Genomic DNA, 21,206 nt, shown 5'->3' on the forward strand with positions numbered 1-21,206 from the left:
TGATTATTGTAGACTCTTATTGTTAATACCAATCGTTCAAAAAAAATGCCTTGTTTACTATGCATGTGTTTGGCGAATGACCATAGCGTATTGCATAGTGTTTCATGATTTGTTTGTATTTACTTGGGTTGCAGGAGGCTTATTAAGGAGATGGAAGACAGGCAGAAGTGTGAGAAGGCGGAGCTGGAGCGCCTGCAACAGGAGGTGGAGTCCCAGCGCAAGGAGTCGGAGCAGGTGCAGCTGCGCATCCGCCGCCAGGAGGAGACCCTCCGCTGCCGCAGCCAGGACATCGAGAGCCGCCTGCGCGACCTCCTGGCGGAGAAGCAGCGCTTTGAGGAGGAGCGCCACCGCGAGACCCAGGAGCTGGAGCTACACAGGCGCCAGCGGCGAAAGCAGCAGGAGGAGCACGAGGATGAGAAGACGCAGGACGAGGAGGCGCGACACCATAGCGAGGCGGCAGAGCGTGCCGAGCAGGCGGAGATCTTCCGCGAGCTGGAGCGTCTGAAGCGGGAGCACGAGGAGCAGGCGGTGCGGCTGGAGGCAGAGAGGCGGAGGCTGGAGGAGCGCGAGATGGAGCAGCTAGGCCTGGTGGGGCGCCTAGAAGAGCAGCTGAGGGAGCGCCACGAAGCGGCGGCTGCCCGGCTGACCCGCGAGGACACCCGGCGCCTGGAAGAGGGGCGACGTGCCTTGGCCGAGATCCGCTCCGCCCTGCTCCGCGCCAAGGAGGCCAGCGGGCGCTCTGACTGCGACGGAATGGGCGAGGAGGCCGGGCGCGCTGCCCAGGTCCGTTACACGGACTTCAAGGCAGCGCAGGTGGAGGAGCTGGGTCAGTTGGAGGAGGGTCTCCGGCTGCAGAAGGAGTGCCTGGAGAAGGAGGTGGCGTCAGAGCGCGCAGCCCTGGCTGTCCTGGTCCACGCCCACAAGGAGCGGCAGCGACAGCTGCGAGAGACCCAGGAGAAGGGGGCACAGGACTCCTCAGAACTCTCCCAGGAGGAGCAGCGGATGCAACAGGCCGAGCAGTGCCTCCTCTTCAAGGACCGCCGGCTAGCCAGCCTAACCGACAGCCTCCTGCCGGCGGTGGCTGAGGAAAGGCAGAGGGCTGAGGAGCTGCTGAAACTCGGAAGCTCCTCTGGCGCTGGCAGCATTTCGAACATCTCCCTGGGACTAGACAACACCCTGTACCAGGTGGAAAAGGAACTTGAGGAGAAGGAGGAGCGCCTTACCTCACACTGCGCCAGCGCCGAGCAGCTTCAGAAGCTGCAGGAGACGTACGAGTTCACGGCCAATGTGGCGCGCCAGGAGAAAAAAGTGCGGCGCAAGGAAAAGGAGATCCTGGAGTCACGGGAGAAGCAGCAGCGTGAGTCCCTGGAGCAGGCAGTGGCGCGCCTGGAGAGAAGGCACTCAGCGCTGAGGCGCAGTGTCTCACAGGACCCAGAGAGTGTGGAATCCAGGCACAAGGCCTCCGTTCTGGGGCCCGCGCGGGAACTCGACCAAGAGAGGTGCGCACGCTTGTTATTCACTGTCATTACAGATACATCTGTAGAATCAATGAATAGTACAACATTTGTCCTCTAGTAGAAGGTGTGCAGTAGACCCATTGCTATCCACATAATTATAGAAAATGTAGATAAGCTGATGTCAGAAAGTTTCAAGAGATGATGGATGACGAGGGATGGTAAATGAGTGTTGTCGATGAGTGATGATGGTATTACCACATTGGTCAATCCCTCCTGTCTAAAATGGTGTTCCTCAATTGGTAATATGATTATGGACATGATAAATAAATAACTCTGCCTTTTTATAATTATATTGTTCTATCACAACCGGACGTACAGTGGGGCAAAAAGGTATTTAGTCAGCCACCAATTGTGCAAGTTCTCCCACTTAAAAAGATGAGACAGGCCTGTAATTTTCATCATAGGTACACTTCAACTATGACAGACAAAATGAGGGAAAAAAATCCAGAAAATCAACGTGTAGGATTTTTAATGAATTTATTTGCAAATTATGGTGGAAAATAAGTATTTGGTCACCTACAAACAAGCAAGATTTCTGGCTCTCACAGACCTGTAACTTCTTCTTTGAAAGGCTCCTCTGTCCTCCGCTCGTTACCTGTATTAATGGCACCTGTTTGAACTTGTTATCAGTATAAAAGACACCTGTCCACAACCTCAAACAGTCACACTCAACTCCACTATGGACCAAGACCAAAGAGCTGTCAAAGGACACCAGAAACAAAATTGTAGACCTGCACCAGGCTGGGAAGACTGAATCTGCAATAGGTAAGCAGCTTGGTTTGAAGAAATCAACTGTGGGAGCAATTATTAGGAAATGGAAGACATACAAGACCACTGATAATCTCCCTGGATCTGGGGCTCCACGCAAGTTCTCACCCCGTGGGGTCAAAATGATCACAAGAATGGTGATTAAAAATCCCAGAACCACACGGGGGGACCTAGTGAATGACCTGCAGAGAGCTGGGACCAAAGTAACAAAGCCTACCATCAGTAACACACTACGCCGCCAGGGACTCAAATCCTGCAGTGCCAGACGTGTCCCCCTGCTTAAGCCAGTACATGTCCAGGCCAGTCTGAAGTTTGCTAGAGAGCATTTGGATGATCCAGAAAAAGATTGGGAGAATGTCATATGGTCAGATGAAACCAAAATATAACTTTTTGGTAAAAACTCAACTTGTCGTGTTTGGAGGACAAAGAATGCTGAGTTGCATCCAAAGAACACCATACCTACTGTGAAGCATGGGGGTGGAAACATCATGCTTTGGGGCTGTTTTTCTGCAAAGGGACCAGGACGACTGATCCGTGTAAAGGAAAGAATGAATTGGGCCATGTATTGTGAGATTTTGAGTGAAAACCTCCTTCCATCAGCAAGGGCATTGAAGATGAAACGTGGTTGGATCTTTCAGCATGACAATGATCCCAAACACACCGCCCGGGCAACGAAGGAGTGGCTTTGTAAGAAGCATTTCAAGGTCCTGGAGTGGCCTAGCCAGTCTCCAGATCTCAACCCCATAGAAAATCTTTGGAGGGAGTTGAAAGTCTGTGTTGCCCAGCAACAGCCCCAAAACATCACTGCTCTAGAAGAGATCTGCATGGAGGAATGGGCCAAAATACCAGCAACAGTGTGTGAAAACCTTGTGAAGACTTACAGAAAACGTTTGACCTCTGTTATATAACCTTTGTTGGCAATGACAAAGTATTGAGAAAAACTTTTGTTATTGACCAAATACATGTTTTCCACCATGATTTGCAAATAAATTCATAAAAAATCCTACAAGGTGATTTTCTGGATTTTTTTCTTCTCATTTTGTCTGTCATAGTTGAAGTGTACCTATGATGAAAATTACAGGCCTCTCTCATCTTTTTAAGTGGGAGAACTTGCACAATTGGTGGCTGACTAAATACTTTTTTGCCCCACTGTAAATTGGGAGTCCCACAGGGCGGCGCACAATTGGCCCAGCGTCGTCTGGTTTTGGCCAGTGTAGGCCGTCATTGTAAATAAGAATTTGTTCTTAACTGACTTGCCTAGTTAAATAAAAAAAAGTAGTTTTGCGGAATGAGCGTATTTAGCATGACTCTGTGGGTCGATAGACACATGACGACTCCATCTTCTCTCCACGTCCTCAGGGTGGACCGGGAGATCCAGAAGCTGAAGCAGAGGATCAGTAAACCTGAGGGAAGTGGAAGGAGTCACACTGGGAGCGGAGATGAGAAGACCAGTCTCGGCACCCCCCCTGTCAGCCCAATCCAGAGCCTACCCCCAGTGCTGCCGATCACCGATGACGGGTACAGTGCCTTCAGAAAGTTTTCAAACCCCTTGACTTTTTCCACATTTTGTTGTTTGCACAGCCTGAATTTCAAATGGATTAAATTGCGATTTTTTTAATGCCACTGGCCAACACACAATACCACGTGGAATTTGTTTTTAGAAATGTTTACAAAAAAACAAAACAATTAAAAGCTGAAATGTCTTGAGTCAAGAAGTATTCAAATCAAATCAAATGTATTTATATAGCCCTTCGTACATCAGCTGATATCTCAAAGTGCTGTACAGAAACCCAGCCTAAAACCACAAACAGCAAGCAATGCAGGTGTAGAAGCATGGTGGCTAGGAAAAACTCCCTAGAAAGGCCAAAACCTAGGAAGAAACCTAGAGAGGAACCAGGCTATGTGGGGTGGCCAGTCCTCTTCTGGCTGTGCCGGGTGGAGATTATAACAGAACATGGTCAAGATGTTCAAATGTTCATAAATTACCAGCATGGTCGAATAATAATAAGGCAGAACAGTTGAAACTGGAGCAGCAGCACAGTCAGGTGGACTGGGGACAGCAAGGAGTCATCATGTCAGGTATTCCTGGGGCATGGTCCTAGGGCTCAGGTCCTCCGAGAGAAAGAAAGAGAGAATTAGAGAGAGCATATGTGGGATGGCCAGTCCTCTTCTGGCTGTGCCGGGTGGAGATTATAACAGAACATGGCCAAGATGTTCAAATGTTCATAAATGACCAGCATGGTCGAATAATAATAAGGCAGAACAGTTGAAAGAAACTGGAGCAGCAGCACGGCCAGGTGGACTGGTGACAGCAAGGAGTCATCATGTCAGGTAGTCCTGGGGCATGGTCCTAGGGCTCAGGTCCTCCGAGAGAGAGAAAGAGAGAATTAGAGAACGCACACTTAGATTCACACAGGACACCGAATAGGACAGGAGAAGTACTCCAGATATAACAAACTGACCCTAGCCCCCCGACACATAAACTACTGCAGCATAAATACTGGAGGCTGAGACAGGAGGGGTCAGGAGACACTGTGGCCCCATCCGAGGACACCCCCGGACAGGGCCAAACAGGAAGGATATAACCCCACCCACTTTGCCAAAGCACAGCCCCCACACCACTAGAGGGATATCTTCAACCACCAACTTACCATCCTGAGACAAGGCTGAGTATAGCCCACAAAGACCTCCGCCACGGCACAACCCAAGGGGGGGTTGTGCCGTGGCGGAGGTCTTTCCCTTTGTTATGGCAAGCCTAAATGAGTTCAGGAGTAAGAATTTGCTTAACATGTCATATATGTTTGCATGCACACACTGTGAGCAATAATAGTGATTTAACAGGATTTTTAAAGGACTACCTCATCTCTGTGCCCATACAGTTATCTATGTGGTCCCTCAAGCGGACAGTGAATTTCAAACAGCTTCAACCACAAAGACCAGGGAAGTTTTCCAATGCCTTGCAAAGAAGGGCACCTATTAGTAGATAAAAAAAAAAAAAAAAGCACACTTTGAATATCCCTTTGAGCATGGTGAAGTTATTAATTACACATTGGATGGTGAATCAATACACCCAGTCACTACAAATATACAAGCATCCTTCCTAACTCAGTTGCCGGAAAGGAAGGAAACCACTCAGGGATTTCACCATGAGGCCAGTGGTGACTTTAAAACAGGGTTTAATGGCTGTGTTAAGAGAGAACTGAGAATGAATCAATAACATTGTAGTTACTCCACAACTAACTTAATTGACAGAGTCAAAAGACAGAAGCCTGTACAGAATAAACAATATTCCAAAACAAGCATTCTGTTTGCAACAAGGCAGTAAAGTAATACTGTAAAAAATTGCGGCAAAGCAATTCACTTTTTGTCCTGAATACAAAGTGTCACAATGTTTGGGGCAAGTCCAATGCAACACATTACTGAGTTCACTCTCCATATTTTCAAGCATAGTAGGGGCCGCATCATGTTATGGGTATGCTTGTAATCGTTAAGGACTGGTGAGTGGTGAGAAACGAAATTGAGCTAAGCGCAGGCAAAATCTCCTAGAGGAAAACTTGGTACAGTCTGCTTTCCACCAGACACTGGGAGATGAATTCACCTTTCAGCAGGACAATAAAGGCCAGATCTACACTGGAGTTGCTTACAAAGAAGACAGTGAATGTCCCTGAGTGGCCGAGTTACAGTTTTGACTTAAATCTGTGGCAAGACCTGAAAAATAGTTGCCAGCAATGATCAACAACCAATGTGACAGAGCTTGAAGAATTTTGAAAAGAATAATGGGAAAATGTGTGGAAAGCTCTTAGAGATTTACCCAGAAAGACTCACCGCTGTAATCAGGATTCTAGCATTTATTGGATACCTATCTAATCATGTGGGTTTAATTATTATTATTTTTTTTACAAATGTTAGAACATTTCTTCCACTTTGACATTTTGTGTAGATCGTTGGCAAATCAATTTTAATCTGACTTTGTAACACAACAAAATGTGGAGAAAGTAAATGTGTGTGAATACTTTCTGAAGGCACTGTATGTGCCATCCTATGTAATATTCACAATGAGCCAGAAACAGCACAGGCAAATGTGTTGTAGGTGGAGGAGAATGACAAAATGTAGATCATAATAAAGATGCATTATTTTTGGACAGTAGGGTTGACCTGACCATTGCCGATGTTGAGTATCTAATAAGTTTCCTTATCCGTTGGCAGGATAAATGCATACATTGAGGAGGAGGTTAAGAGAAGGTTACAGAAGCTGAACCTCTTCAATGGTGACAAAAGCATTGAGCTCTCGCTTTCATCTGAATCTCTGCAGGTAAGCATCAGCGATACCTTGTTTTGTTTGCCTGGCAATATTAGGATTGCTATAAAATAGAAATTATATGAAGTTCTTCAATCCTACAGGAGGACAAAGAAGTTAATGAATCTAGCTCTGATAGATTAACAGATGAGGTAAGCCCAGGTCCTCGACACAGGGTATACAGAATGGACTATAATCTGCATGCATTTCTGATAATTCTCTATTGAGGTTACATGGACCAATCAAGTGGGGTCTTTTCCCAACTTTTCTCAAAAAAAATGGTATGTGGATGATGTTTTGCCTGGTTTGCTTTTCTTTTCCCCAATACGAGAGGAACTCTTGCTTGCCATTTACCACAGCATATGCATTTACAGTCCATTTACCACAGCATATGCAGTTGTCCATTTACCACAGCATATGCAGTTGTCCATTTACCACAGCATATGCAATTTTGGTTTGAAATGAATTTGACATTGCAATGTATCTTTTTAGGAATTGTTAGTCATTGCTTAGAAGTGTGGTCTTATTCATTACAGGATGATGACAAGCTGCAAAACCTTGTCAACCCTAGGAAATTGAAATATGAGGTAAGGCTTGAGTTTTTTTCTGTTGGTGATGAAGAAACCAACCAGACATTTTTAAACAATAATTTAACTTTACTGGAAATCATTCTGAATCTTCACTAACCACCACACCAACTATGAAAAAATGCATGCTGTTTATATAAAAGGCGCTTTAGGGAACATCCTGCTTCACATGAATCCCAACTTTGTATCTGATAAACATAGAAGATTCCTAAACCAAGAACGTAAGACCTTTTATAAAGAAATTGCAAAAACATAAGAATATAAAAGAAGCAGGAAATTGGATAAAATACTCAATTGGCTAAAGGAAACCAGTCACTGACAGAGGAGGTCGACATAAGTGTAGAACAGGATAATTAGAAATGTCCAACCAAACAGGGTTGATATCTGGTTTTGTAAGCAAAAAGGAAAGGTCAATATTGCATGGAAGTCTGGGATGTGTCATTTTGTATTCATGCTGCATAACAATCATCAGTCTCTTTAATTGCCTTTTAAATTGTAATCTTGCTCATCTGGATTTTAGTTCAATCACAACTGGATTTTTACACTTGGTGGAGGAAGATCTTAATTTACTGGGGTGAGAAGGAATACATGAAAGACTATAATTCAGAGCTGTGATCTCTGGTTTGAAGTTATAGTCATGGAATCCCCCCTTGTCCACACAGAAAGACTCCATGCCCTTGCTGTGGCGTAGCTTCCTGTGTGTCCCAGAACGTGAGACGAGCACTCACCTGGAAGGGGCTACAACAAGTTCAGAAGAAGAAGGCGGCAAAGACCGCTCTGAATTAGATAAAATTGGCAATCCAGAAAGGGAAACCAAAGTCTTGGCAGAAAATGATAGAATGCCTTATAAAGAGGGTGACAAAGCAAAATGGGGGCGGGTGGAAGTGAAGGGGAAGGTTGACCAAGCTGACTTCGAGAAGAGTAGCTGTGATTTTAAAACCAAGGACTGTGGATTTAGGTCTATAAACACCATAGTCGGCGAGGAAGGAAATAACAGCCAATGTAGGCCAGATGAGGAAGAAACCAATTTTAGTTGCTACATTGTTGATGACAAGACGAAAAGTCTATCTTATTATCAGTCCAGAGAAACCAGAACAGAAAACCCACTGTTGCTCTCACAGTTTGACTCTCTAGAAGGAACTAAGGACCAAGTTCAGAACACAAGCAAGACAAGTAACGACACTGCAACCGTGATAAATTCTGAATTCCCCATACTGAGACGAAGTTCAAAGAGACAAATCACCATCGAGGGCTACTTTGGTCTCAACAAGATCCCTGAAGAGTCTGTAAATGGGCAGGTGCAAAGGAATCCGAGAACTTCAGAACCGGATCTATTAACCAACGAACTGGGAGCCAAACAGAATTACGTCCTTGGATACTTGGCAGGCAAGCTGTCTGGAGTTTACAATGACGCTGGACGATATCTGCAGAGTACACGGGATATCATTCGGCAGGTTCGAGCAGGAGAGACTTCAGCATTGACTAGTACATTCTCTCAGTGCATGACCATAGTTACAAAAGATCTTCCACTTGCTCAGAAAAAGCAGCTTGAACCTTCAATGAAACCTGACTCAAGGCAGAATAAAGTTCATTTTGCCAATTTGACAGGCAATTGCCTTTTCAATGTACCTGAGAAAGGTAATGTGTCTCCAATTCCAGACATTTCATTATGGCCTAAAGGCTCTATGACTACATACAAAGACGGGGAGCCTGTAATTTATTGTCAGACGCTCGTACAGTTTCCCATATGCCTTTCTGAATTACAGTCTCTTCCGCTTCAGAAGATGCTCTATCATTTTTACTGTGTTACGCCCAAAATCGCTGCCATTTCCCACCACCTTTTGGGTATCTACTGGCTAAGCGTTGCCAATTGCAAACAGCCTACACCACAACCAAGTTGCTTACTGTTATCTGAAACTGACCTCTATGCAGTCTCCGCTGGTACTGGTTTAGGTAACAACCAACCTTTGGCAGTTTTTCAGCACTTCAGTCTCTTGCACATCAAAGAGATCCAAGTGAGCTTTGCCGGGCAGCATTTACGACTCCTGGGCTCCACTAAAGACACCATCTTGGTCATCTTCACCCACAGCAAAGAGCTTACCCAGGCGTTATGCTGTACCCTGCTGAAGATCCTTGCCCCAGCAGAGGTTCAGGAAGGCCCAGGAGCCCACCCCTTGCTTTGTGGAGACCTCTCGCGCCTCTCTCTGGACTGGAGGTCCCACGTTCCAGACCTCCTGCTGGATAGTGGCCTCTGTGTTACCTCACGCTTTAAGAGGATCATGGCTGATCTGCTCTACATCCTGCACGGCAACATGGAAGGACCCAACAAGCCCTCCTTGGCTAACATACACCTTCTTCTCTACACTTCCATCAAGGTGGAAAACTATTCCACCTCGCGCCAAGTTGTCCTTTGCCAGTTCTTTCTCACCGACAATCACATAGGCCTGGTGCAAGAGGATGCTGTGTTCCACCCGGAACCTCGAGGCTCAACTCTGGTTCCCATCCAGCCCCAGTTTCAGGGAGTAGAACTGCGCAGACGCTCAGACATCCGATGTGTGCTTGTGAGACACAGCGATAGATGTATGGTGCTTGACATCGTATTCTCCGTGACTCACAAAGGGCAGATTGAGACCAAAAGAAAAACCAGGAAAGGCTTAGGCATTGTCCCTCTACCTTCTGATTGCAGGCCCCCAGCTGATTCCTGGAAATTAACTTTCAGCTCTACCTCGGATGCAGCAATCCTAATGAATCACCTGTCAACCTGATTTGAGGCTGTGCTTACAGGTCATAAAAGGATGTAATGCTAATAGGTAATAAATGGAACGGAGTTTAACGGCCACTGCAAGCCTGAAGCGTAATGACTGTGCCGTCCCGCTGAACTCCTCTTGTTTTCTTTCTGTATTGCACTTGAGCAAGAAAGCCATGGTGAGTTGGCTAGCTAGCTACATTCGGTATTGTCAGCCAACTGCATTTCTGAGTATAGTATTCAGATAGCTAGTCTGATAACATTAGGGTTTGCATTACTACAAGAGTTGAGCAACATTGGTGTAAAGATTTCACTTGTAAATCTTTTTTTGTTTGAGCATGACGGTACCATCCTACCACTTCCAATGTGTATTTAAGTTTAAATGATTTGTTTGATTAGTTGAAAATCATATTCCAAAAAAACATTATTCTTGTAACATGGCCTTTTGTAATTGTTAATGCATGTCCATAATGTCAGTAAACATTTTATTGAAACTTCTACAGGATCCTCATGAATATTGTGTTATAAGAAAATACATGTCCATATTATAAATATAGATCAAATACTAAAATCTAAAGGTCTAACTCCAATGGCTGCTATTGATTTTAAAGTATTTTATAGTATATTTGAATGCTTCTCTTCTTAACATACTGCCATTGTGGTACACCTTAATCAAATCCTAGTCAATCCTTAATTGTCACTTTTAAGAACAATTTTACTCACAAACCTAAGTGTTTTGTATTGGTGTAGTTAATTAATTGGACATTTCATAGATTTTCTTTCCTACTACAGGGAATAGAGTGACCTTTTGTTTAGTCAGCTTAGCTCTCCCTCTCTGTTCTTACATGAATGCTCACATCAATCATTTATGGCTGGTAGAATGTGTTTTCTTCAATATGTTTGTGTATACGTTTATGCATATTCATCATATGGTAATGTGCAATATGATTTTGAGGAATATGTATGAATAGTAATATGAAGAATGTCTGAAGTATAATATGACTTGACTATGATCACTGCAATAATGTTAATAAAAGATGGTTAATTGTTTCAACAAAAAAATAAAGATAGGCTTACACAGAACACGTTGTTGCCTGGTTGTATCTAGCTGTTCTGTTTCGTACCTATTCACTGTTGTCATATAAATAAGACCACACCTTCCTGTCCATGTTTCTCTCTCTCTCTCCCGTTTTCCTTTCATTCCACCCATGTCTTTCCCAGCATCGATTTGTCTCTGTCCCTCTTGGGACCAACTCCGACTGCCTAAAGGACCCTGTTAAAATTAGCATTCCTCGCTACGTTCTCAGAGGGCAAGGGAAAGATGAGCACTTTGAGTTTGAAGTCAAGGTAAGCTTCTCTTGTTAAGTACCTCTCAAGATCCAGCATCATGGCTTTGCTGCCTCTGGTCTTGAATACATGTCTGACAGGTCCATATCCCTTCTCCATTGTTGAGTTAGTTGTATCAGTCTTGTACTCACTATTTCCCTCTCTCTCTTTAGATCACTGTAATGGATGAAACGTGGACAGTCTTCAGGAGATACAGCCGCTTTCGGGAAATGCACAAAACTCTCAAGATGAAATTCCCAGAGGTAAAATACTTTTGAACTAGGAATTACCACATACTACACATCCTCTCCTAATTGTAGATAATAGTCATAGAATTGGTACAATCTTAATGACCTCCTTCCATACCAGCTTGCAGCTTTAGAATTCCCTCCCAAAAAACTCTTTGGAAACCGAGATGAGAGAATGGTTGCTGAGCGGCAGAGTCACTTGGAGGTGGGTGCTGGCATTGACACATACTATTGCGTTTCTTAACAGTAGTATAATTTAAGTTGTAATGATTGGACAGGGTTATCGAAGTCTTGTCGGTGACAAAAGTCTGAAGGTTTGTCATTCTCATCCGTCAGTTCAGAGACCTATTTGTTCCTTGTCATACATGTAACGCAGTAGTCGCCAAACTGTCGATAGCAAAGGCGTTCCTAGTCGATCACCAAACATTTCTGTAGAAAAGCCCATTTATTTTGTATTAGTGTTCTCATTTTGAACCATTTCATTTGTCTGAAGGGACATACTCTGCCTACCCTGCAGGCCAAGAGAGCTATATCAAGTGTGCCTACTGCGCTGGCCAATCGGATAGCTCAAATCACTGTGCCTGCAGCTTCAACGACCCCAAAGCAAAGTTTGATATTTTAGCGAGCAGGGAGAGCAGGGAACTTGAGAGGGCAGACCCTCTGCTGCTCTCTCCCTCCGCTGAGACTGACCATCAGATGCAGGTAGCATCAGTATAGTAAAATACAAAAGTTAATTAGTTGCAAATTATTCAATTCATACTCAGCTGTGCCTTGCAAGTGATACAACAACTGATCTATTTTGTTATCAAAGCTCAAGTTTTGAAATATAATATAGTCTGAGAAGGCCAAGCATAGCCAATATGTTGTGATAATGTATTAGTGCACAAACCTCATTCCTACAGAACTGTTTTTATTAGGTTAATGTTGCATGTGCTTACATTTTTTGCTCAATTTTTTTGCTCCTCCAGAAATATCTGAAAAACTTCTTCAGGGTTATGATGTCGCCCTCCTCGGGCTCTCCACTCCGCACTGATTCAGACTCTGAGGGTGGTCTGCAGCTGTCCAAGCACGCCATCTGTGACTTCTCCCCGTTCTTTAAGAAGGGCGTCTTTGACTACAGCAGCCACGGAACTGGTTGAAAACATTTTGGATGAGGACGGGTTGGAGCTAGTCTGGCCCTGGATATTTTTCTGCTGTTTTGCCATTTCCTACAGTCATTGTCATGCATTGACCATTGGAGTTGACAAGACAGCGCCAGCAGATCTGTGACCAGGCTACGATGGAGCATCTTTAATCCCAAAACCAAAGTGTGTATTGACCTCTGTACAACCAAGTTATCAGGGGCACCAAGGAACAGATATCTAACTTACTACTCACCTTACTACTTTTTCATCTTCTAGCTCTCCTGTTTTCCTACTCACTCTCTTCCCTTCCTACTCACGTTCCTTCCTTTCTTGTTAGGCCAGTGCATTTGGAAATGGTACTTTTTTATGAGGACCAAACGCATGAGAAATAGTCTTATCTTATAAGTCAAGTAAGTAATGTAATGACAACAGGTGTAGAATATTTGCTATTACAGTGACACAAAATGGTTCTTAAGCGGGCCTCGCAGAAAGGCAATGCAACCGCTGCCAATCTAGAAGACATTGCAAAGTCCTGGCATTAGTGACTTGCTAAGTCATCTACTCTGCTCTCTTCCTGTTCACCACAGTTTACTCAGACATAATGTTCTGAAGGGAGGCTTTACAAAAAAACAATTTTTTATGCAGCTATAATTTCGATGGCAACTCTAGTTTCTACCATTTCTGGTGATATGTAATTGAGACTGACATGTGCTGTATCTATGGGAACTGACCATGAAGGAATTACTCTTCACTACCTGTAGTGTTGATAAGGGTGGGCTGTTTCTGTATTGTATGGGTCATGGCTTCTCAAACTTGCTTAAAGGGGATGTTCAGTATTTTATGACTTAATGTTAGACGGTTACTGATCCTAAAAGTAGACTAACCCAACCATGGGTTATATTTCTTCTAGCCCATAGATTACTTTCTTGGTTAGAAACCAAAAAACTGAACTTCCCCTTTTAATGTTGATATCATGTCTCATTATTGTACAATGTATCAGTTGAAAATAGTCTGAGGAGAGGCACTTTTGAGTGCAATAACAAGGACTCATGATCACTCCCAATTTTCAGAGAAATGTTGAGTTTAGTCATTTTGGTGAGCTGTCGAAGTAATAGTCTTTGACTTCACCTTTAATGGTAGCTACTACAGTAAAAAAAAAAAAGTCAAGCTGATGTCACATATGGCATTTGTGCAGGTTGAATCATAGTATTCAGGATTGTGAGAATAATTGTTGAACTAAGTGTGGCACATCTCTCAAGACGTCAACACTTAATTGGGTATGTTTGGGCCTAGGCAGTTGGTGTGCCTACTGGTCCTGAAAGACAGTGTTGTTCTCCATGTTTCTGACTGGGTAATAGAGTTACACTTTTGTTGACCACATGTCTTCCAAGTTTCACACTTAATACAATCACGGTTGCGGATTCAACACTTGACAAAACACTTTCATAACTGGACATACTGTGCTAATACTTGTGTTGTGGATGTCAAACAGTTTACTTGGGGTTAGACTTACTATGTCTTTGTAAATCTGTAACAAAATATAATTATTTCTGAAATAAGTAATAAGGTGGTACAAATATACTACAGTTTCACATTAAATGTAGCATAGTGCAAGATCTTTAATCACTCCCTTTGTAAAGCATATTGTATACATATAATGTATATTTGAATGTTTATGTGCATAGTTTTCTACACGAAGTGCTTGTACACACGCAATGTAAACTATTGACATTGAATGTCATAAAAGGGATTGTATATTATAACTGATTTCGCTTTCAAAGGCTTTGATATCGTAATGATGTAAGAGGAGGACCAGTTTGCTTTACTGGTGTCCATTTTGAGACTCCAAGTTGAGGGATTGAAAGTCAGTCATATGGAAGTACTGTAGTAAACTTTTTTTTTGTTTGTTTTATATAATTTTTTAGAACTGGAATATAATTAGGATTATATTGATTTTCATAACTGACATTTATGTGTATTTATGTCCTGTAAAAACACTTGGCTATCTGCAAAATAATGTACAGCAAGAAATGGATTAGTTGTACCATTTTATTGAAGTTGTAACTGACACATTTACAAAATCAATACATTTGATAAAACTCCTGCAAAATATTTTGCTGTGGCATTGTGTGTATAACATGGATGCAGCGCATGTAAAAAAAAAACAATAGGGACAGTTTATGACCTCTTGAATATCTTACAGGAGAAATACACTTACTGGTGTAATACACAGCAAGCATATCAAACTATTTTTTAATTAAAAAAAAAAAAATTATTCCACCTTTATTTTACCAGGTAGGCCAGTTGAGAACAAGTTCTCATTTACAACTGCGACCTGGCCAAGATAAAGCAAAGCAGTGCAACACAAACACCACAGAGTTACACATGGAATAAACAAACATACAGTCAATAACACAATATAAAAAATCTATATATGTGCAAATGAGGTAAGATTAGGACGCTAAGGCAATAAATAGGCCGTAGTGGCGAAGTAATTACAATTTAGCAATAAACACTGGAGTGATAGATGTGCAGAAGATGAATGTGCAAGTAGAGATGGGCTATGTGCAGTGATCTGTGAGCTGCTCTGACAGCTGATGCTTAAAGTTGGTGAGGGAGATATGAGTCTACAGCTTCAGGGATTTTTTTTGCAATTCATTCCAGTCATTGGCAGCAGAGAACTGGAAGGAAAGGTGGCCAAAGTAGGAAAAGGCTTTGGGGGTGACCAGTGAAATATACTTGCTGGAGTGTGTGCTACGGGTGGGTGCTGCTATGGTGACCAGTGAGCTGAGATAAGGTGGGGCTTTACCTAGCAAAGACTTATAGATGACCTGGAGCAAGTGGGTTTGGCGACGAATATGAAGCGAGGGCCAGCCAACGAGAGCAGTGGTGGGTAGTATATGGGGCTTTGGTGACAAAACGTATGGCACTGTGATAGACTGCATCCAATTTGCTGAGTAGAGTGTTGGAGGCTATTTTATAAATGACATCGCCGAAGTCGAGGATCGGTAGGATTGTCAGTTTTACGAGGGTATGCTTGGCAGCATGAGTGAAGGAGGCTTTGTTGTGAAATAGAAAGACTATTCTAGATTTGATTTTGGATTGGAGATGCTTAATGTGTGTCTGAATGGAGAGTTTACAGTCTAACCAGACACCTAGGTATTTGTAATTGTCCACATATTCTAAGTCAGAACCGTCCAGAGTAGTGGTGCGGGCAGCGATCGGTTGAAGAGCATGCAGTTAGTTTTACTTTTACTTTTACTGCATTTAAGAGCAGTTGGAGGCCACAGAAGGAGAGTTGTATGTCATTGAAGCTCGTTTGGAGGTTAGTTAACAGTGTCCAAAGAAAGGCCAGATGTATACAGAATGGTGTCATCTGCGTAGAGGTGGATCAGAGAAACACCAGCAGCAAGAGCGACAAGAGTCAGCCCGAGAATTGAACCCTCTGGCACCCCCATAGACTGCCAGAGGCCCGGACAACAGGCCCTCCGATTTGACACACTGAACTCTGTCTGAGAAGTAGTTGGTGAACCAGGCGAGGCAGTCATTTGAGAAACCAAGGCTTTTGTGGCTGGCGATAAGAATGTGGTGATTGACAGAGTCCTAAGCCTTGGTCAGGTCGTTGTAGACAGCTGCACAATACTGTCTTTTATCAATGGCGGTTATGATATAATTTTAGGACCTTGAGCGTGGCTGAGGTGCACCCATGACCAGCTCGGAAACCAGATTGCATCACGGAGAAGGTATGGTGGGATTCGAAATGGTCGGTGATCTTTTTGTTAACTTGGCTTTCGAAGACCTTAGAAAGGCAGGATAGGATAGAGGTCTGTGACAGTTTGGGTCTAGAGTGTTTCCCCCTTTGAATAGGAGGATGACCGCAGCAGCTTTCCAATCTTTGGGGATCTCAGACGATACAGAAGAGGTTGAACAGGCTAGTAATAGGGGTTGCAACAATTGCGGAGGTTAATTTTAGAAAGCGAGGGTCCAGATTGTCTAGCCCAGCTGATTTGTAGGGGTCCAGATTTTGCAACTCTTTCAGAACATCAGCTATCTGAATTTGGGTGAACTTTTTTGAGTTTGTGCTACAGGATGCAAATTTCTGTTTGAAAAAGCTAGCCTTTGCTTTCCTAACTGCCCGTGTATATTGGTTCCTAACTTCCCTGAAAAGTTGCATATCGCGGACGCTATTCGATGCTAATGCACTACGCCACAGGATGTTGTTGTGCTGGTCACTGGCAGTCAGGTCTGGTGTGAACCAAGGGCTATATCTGTTCCTGGTTCTACATTTCTTGAATGGGGCATGCTTATTTAAGATGGTGAGGAAAGCACTTTTTAAAGAATAACCAGGCATCTTCTACTGACGGGATGAGGTCAATATCCTTCCAGAATAACTGGGCCTGCTCGCTGAAGTGTTTTAGGGAGCGTTTGACAGTGATGAGGGGTGGTCTTTGACCGCAGACCCATTACGGACGTAGGCAATGAGGCAGTGATCGCTGAGATCCTGGTTGAAGACATCAGAGGTGTATTTAGAGGGCAGGTTGGTCAGGATGATATCTATGAGGGTGCCTGTGTTTACAGATTTGGGGTTGTACCTGGTAGATTCATTGATAATTTGTGTGAGATTGAGGGCATCTAGCTTAGATTGTAGGACGGTCAGGGTGTTAAGCATGTCCCAGTTTAGGTCACCTAACAGTATGAGCTCTGAAGATAGATGGGGAGCAATCAGTTCACATATGGTCTCCAGGGCACAGCTGGGGGCAGAAGGTGGTTATAATAAGTAGCAACAGTGAGAGACTTGTTTCTGGAAAGGTGGATTTTTAGAAGTAGCTCGAATTGTTTGGGCACAGACTTGGATGGTATGACAGAGCTCTGCAGGCTGTCTCTTCAGGAGATTGCAACTCCGCTCCCTTTGGCAGTTCTATCTTGTCGGAAGATGTTATAGTTAGGGAGGAGTAGGATAAGGGTACGGCTAAAGGCTATAAGAACTGGTCGTCTAATGCGTTCAGAACAGAGAGTAAAAGGAACAGGTTTCTGGGCGCGGAAGAATAGATTCAAGGCATAATGTACAGACAAGGATGTGAATACAGTGAAGGTAAACCTAGGCATTGAGTGACGATGAGAGGTTTTGTCTCTAGAGACATTATTTAGACCACGTGTGGGAGGTGAAACAATTCTTGCATAACTCATGTTCAAATGGGTGTGATCTTTAATACTTAGAATTATGAATTACAGTGCATTCGGAAGGTATTCAGACCCCTTGACTTTTTTTTCTACATTATGTTACAGCTGTATTCTAAAATTGATTAAATAGTTTTTTCCCCTCATCAATCTACACAAAATACCCCATAATGACAAAGAAAAACTAGGTTTTTAGACATTTTAGCAAATGTATTCAAAATACAAAACTGAAATATCACATTTTACATAAGTATTCAGACCCATTATTCAGTACTTTGTTAAAGCACCTTTGGCAGCGATTACAGTCTTGAGTCTTCTTGGGTATGACGCTTCAAACTTGGCATGCCTCTATTTGGGGAGTTTCTCCCATTCTTCTCTGTAGATCCTCTCAAGCTCTGTCAAGTTGAAAGGGGAGTGTTGATGCACAGCTATTTTCAGGTCTATCAAGAGATGTTCGATCTGGTTCAAGTCCAGGCTCTGGCTGGGCCACTCAAGGACATTGAGACTTGTCCCAAAGCCACTCCTGCGTTGTTTTGGCTGTGTGCTTAGGGTCTTGTCCTGTTGGAAGGTGAACCTTCGCCCCAGTCTGAGGTCCTGAGTGATCTGAAGCAGGTATTCCGTTTACAAACCTGTTTTTGTTTTGCTGTTATGGGGTGTAGATTGATGAGGGGTAAAAACTATTTAATCAATTTTAGAATAAAGCTGTAATTTAACAAAGTGGAAAAAGTCAAGAGGTCTGAATACTTTCGAATGCACTGTAGTATTAGTACAAGAAAATGTAATTGGACGCAGCACATATCAAGTTGAAGAAATGCCACGTTGCAATTTGGCGCACAATATCGAGGGGCAGACGAGGCTAGCTCGTGTGTAATCTTTTCTTATCGTTTTCATATTCTAACATAAACAAGGGATTATTCATTTATACAACAACTAACAATCTTGAAATTGACCAAGATAATACAATTACCAAGGTGGTCATGACCTCTTCAGGGCCACATCTTGATGTCCTCAATAGCAGTTTCACCAATGGCTGCAGCTCTCCTTTTTGACCAATATCTCAATATGAAGATAATCATTATCGTTCACAAGCACTCCAAAATCATTGATTAAAGCATGCCAGCATCCCGGAGTCAACTCTTCACTGTTGATGTTGAGACTGGTATTTTGCCTGTACTATTTAATGAAGCAGCCAGTTAAAGACTTGTGAGGTGTCCGTTTCTCAAACTAGACACTCTTATGTACTTGTCGTCTTGCTCAGTTGTGCAACCGGGGCCTCCCACTCCTCTTTCTATTCTGGTTAGAGACAGTTTGCGCTGTTCTGTGAAGGGAGTAGTACACAGCGTTGTATGAGATCTTCAGTTTCTTGGCAATTTCTTGCATGGAATAGCCTTCACTTCTCAGAACAAGAATAGACTGAGTTTTAGAAGAAAGTTCTTTGTTTCTGGCCATTTTTTTTGCCTGTATTTGAACCCACAAATGCTGATCTCCAGATACTCAACCAGTAAAGAAGGCCAGTTTTACTGCTTCTTTATCAGGACAACAGTTTTCAGCTGTGCTAACTTAATTGCAAAAGGGTTTTCTAATGATCAACTAGCTTTTTAAACTGATAAACTTGGCTAACACAAGGTGCCATTGGAACATATGGTTGCTGGTAATGAGCCTCTGTAAGCCTATGTAGATATTCCATTAAAAAAATCTGCTGTTTCCAGCTACAATAGTCATTTACAACATTAACAATGTCTACACTGTATTTCTGATCAATTTGATGTTATTTTAATGGACCTAAAATTTTGCTTTTCTTTCAAAAACAAGGACATTTCTAAGTGTCCCCAAACTTTTGAATTGTGGTTTATGTGAGAGTGGATTCTCGGCCCTCACTAGCATGAAAACTAAATACAGGCACAGTGTGGAAAATGATTTAAGACTGAGACTCTCCAATACAACCCAATATTGCAGAGTTATGTGCATCCTTTCAAGCACACCTTTCTCATTAACCTATGGTGAGTTATTCACAATTTTTTATGAACAAATAAGGGTTTATATGTAAGATGGTTAAATAAAGATATATTATTGATTATTATTTGTGCCCTGGTACTATAAGAGCTCTTTGTCACAATCTGACTCGTGGGAAGTGACTAACTCACACTCATTCTTATGTTTAAATGTATCGTATAGTGTGTGGCAGGCTTACAATGATGGCAAAAAACAAAATTTCAGAGTGCGCTGACCCCGGTGCTAGAGGGGGTACGCAGCTGGAGGTTGAATGTTTTGAAGGGGTACGGGACTATAAAGAGTTTGGGAACCACTGGACAAAGCAACACACACTTTCCAATGGGCTATGGGAGGTTGTTGGCCTTCTACTTTCTTGTTCTGCTTTGTACATTCATATTGGTTCCACTCTTTGTGGTGGGGTAGGTTGGGACCTCTTTTGCAGATTTTTATGTCACTCTTAGATCTGCTATTAGTTGCCTATCGCATTAGTATGTACCGGAGTCTGGGGTTTTCACTCTAACGATAACCAATGCCTTTGTCTGTTGTTGAACCATGTTTGCATGGATCAGTAATGTGTTTGACATAGACTTCATCTTGAACAGTAGGAATGTCTACCTTTTTTCCATCTATTTCTCTGTTCCATGTTACCTTACTCCCCACAGGGTGATTACAAGCTCAGGGTAGCTGCATTCTTCTCAGGCACTGTCCTCTTGCTTCATTATCTCTCACAAGGAACATTAATTAAGAATTACTTCTGTATCTCGAGTCTAGATGTAAGGATACAACAATAGATGGTGGACAATTGTGTAGTTTACTCCAAATACTGAGCTAGCGATAACACCACAGCTTAATACTTTCACGCACCACAACGTCAAAGATGGACATGGCCTCTGAACTTAATTCAAAATGTACTTCGCAGAATAGGCATTGCAGAAATACCCAAGGACAAGAAAGTTTTAGATAAAAAAAAAAACAACTAGATGATTATCTCTGGGATTACTTTGAAATTCACAAAGGATGTTGGCGAACAAATATATATTGGCACCTTTCTGTTGTATCAATGACATTCAATTCAGCATTGAAAAAATTTGCAAGTTTGTTCCACCTGAGCGAGTCTGGCCACAAGTCAGAGATGACCATGACACACCATATGCGTTTGGATCCTTTTTGTCTTCTAATGACTCAATCTAAAAATATATATATATTGGCATCCATTTTCAGTACTCCAGCACCCTACCATTTGCGAGGATAACGACACAGCCTTTTTCTAAAATGTTTAATGAGATTGGAGAACACATTGGGGAGGGATCTTAGACCATTCATGCATGCAATCTTTCCAGATCCTTGGTATCATTTGTCTGTGCTTATGGACTGCCCTCTTCAATTCAAACCAGTGGTTCCCAAAATTTTTATAGTCCCATAC

The 21,206-nt window shown here is 42.9% G+C and overlaps 1 protein-coding gene across 7 annotated transcripts in view; it reads left to right on the forward strand.

The window, feature by feature from the left end:
* The window catches only part of LOC139424719 (kinesin-like protein KIF16B), a 29,316-nt gene extending 14,591 nt beyond the window's left edge, over nucleotides 1-14,725 (forward strand). For 2 of the 7 annotated variants that reach the window (XM_071176809.1, XM_071176812.1), the window contains 8 exons: nucleotides 135-1,499; nucleotides 3,645-3,803; nucleotides 6,492-6,597; nucleotides 7,119-7,169; nucleotides 11,137-11,262; nucleotides 11,415-11,504; nucleotides 11,611-11,694; nucleotides 12,458-14,725. In XM_071176809.1, the coding sequence (XP_071032910.1) occupies nucleotides 135-1,499; nucleotides 3,645-3,803; nucleotides 6,492-6,597; nucleotides 7,119-7,169; nucleotides 11,137-11,262; nucleotides 11,415-11,504; nucleotides 11,611-11,694; nucleotides 12,458-12,628 (2,152 nt within the window). In that variant the 3' untranslated portion in view covers nucleotides 12,629-14,725. Of the gene's footprint in view, nucleotides 1-134; nucleotides 1,500-3,644; nucleotides 3,804-6,491; nucleotides 6,598-6,686; nucleotides 6,735-7,118; nucleotides 7,170-7,689; nucleotides 10,996-11,136; nucleotides 11,263-11,414; nucleotides 11,505-11,610; nucleotides 11,695-12,457 lie in introns of those variants that run through there. The other 5 variants (XM_071176805.1, XM_071176807.1, XM_071176808.1 and 2 more) reach the window with 4 other exon arrangements.
* Nucleotides 14,726-21,206: the final 6,481 nt, after the last annotated feature.

This window comes from Oncorhynchus clarkii, chromosome 13, assembly GCF_045791955.1.
Source record: "Oncorhynchus clarkii lewisi isolate Uvic-CL-2024 chromosome 13, UVic_Ocla_1.0, whole genome shotgun sequence".
NCBI lineage: Eukaryota > Metazoa > Chordata > Actinopteri > Salmoniformes > Salmonidae > Oncorhynchus > Oncorhynchus clarkii.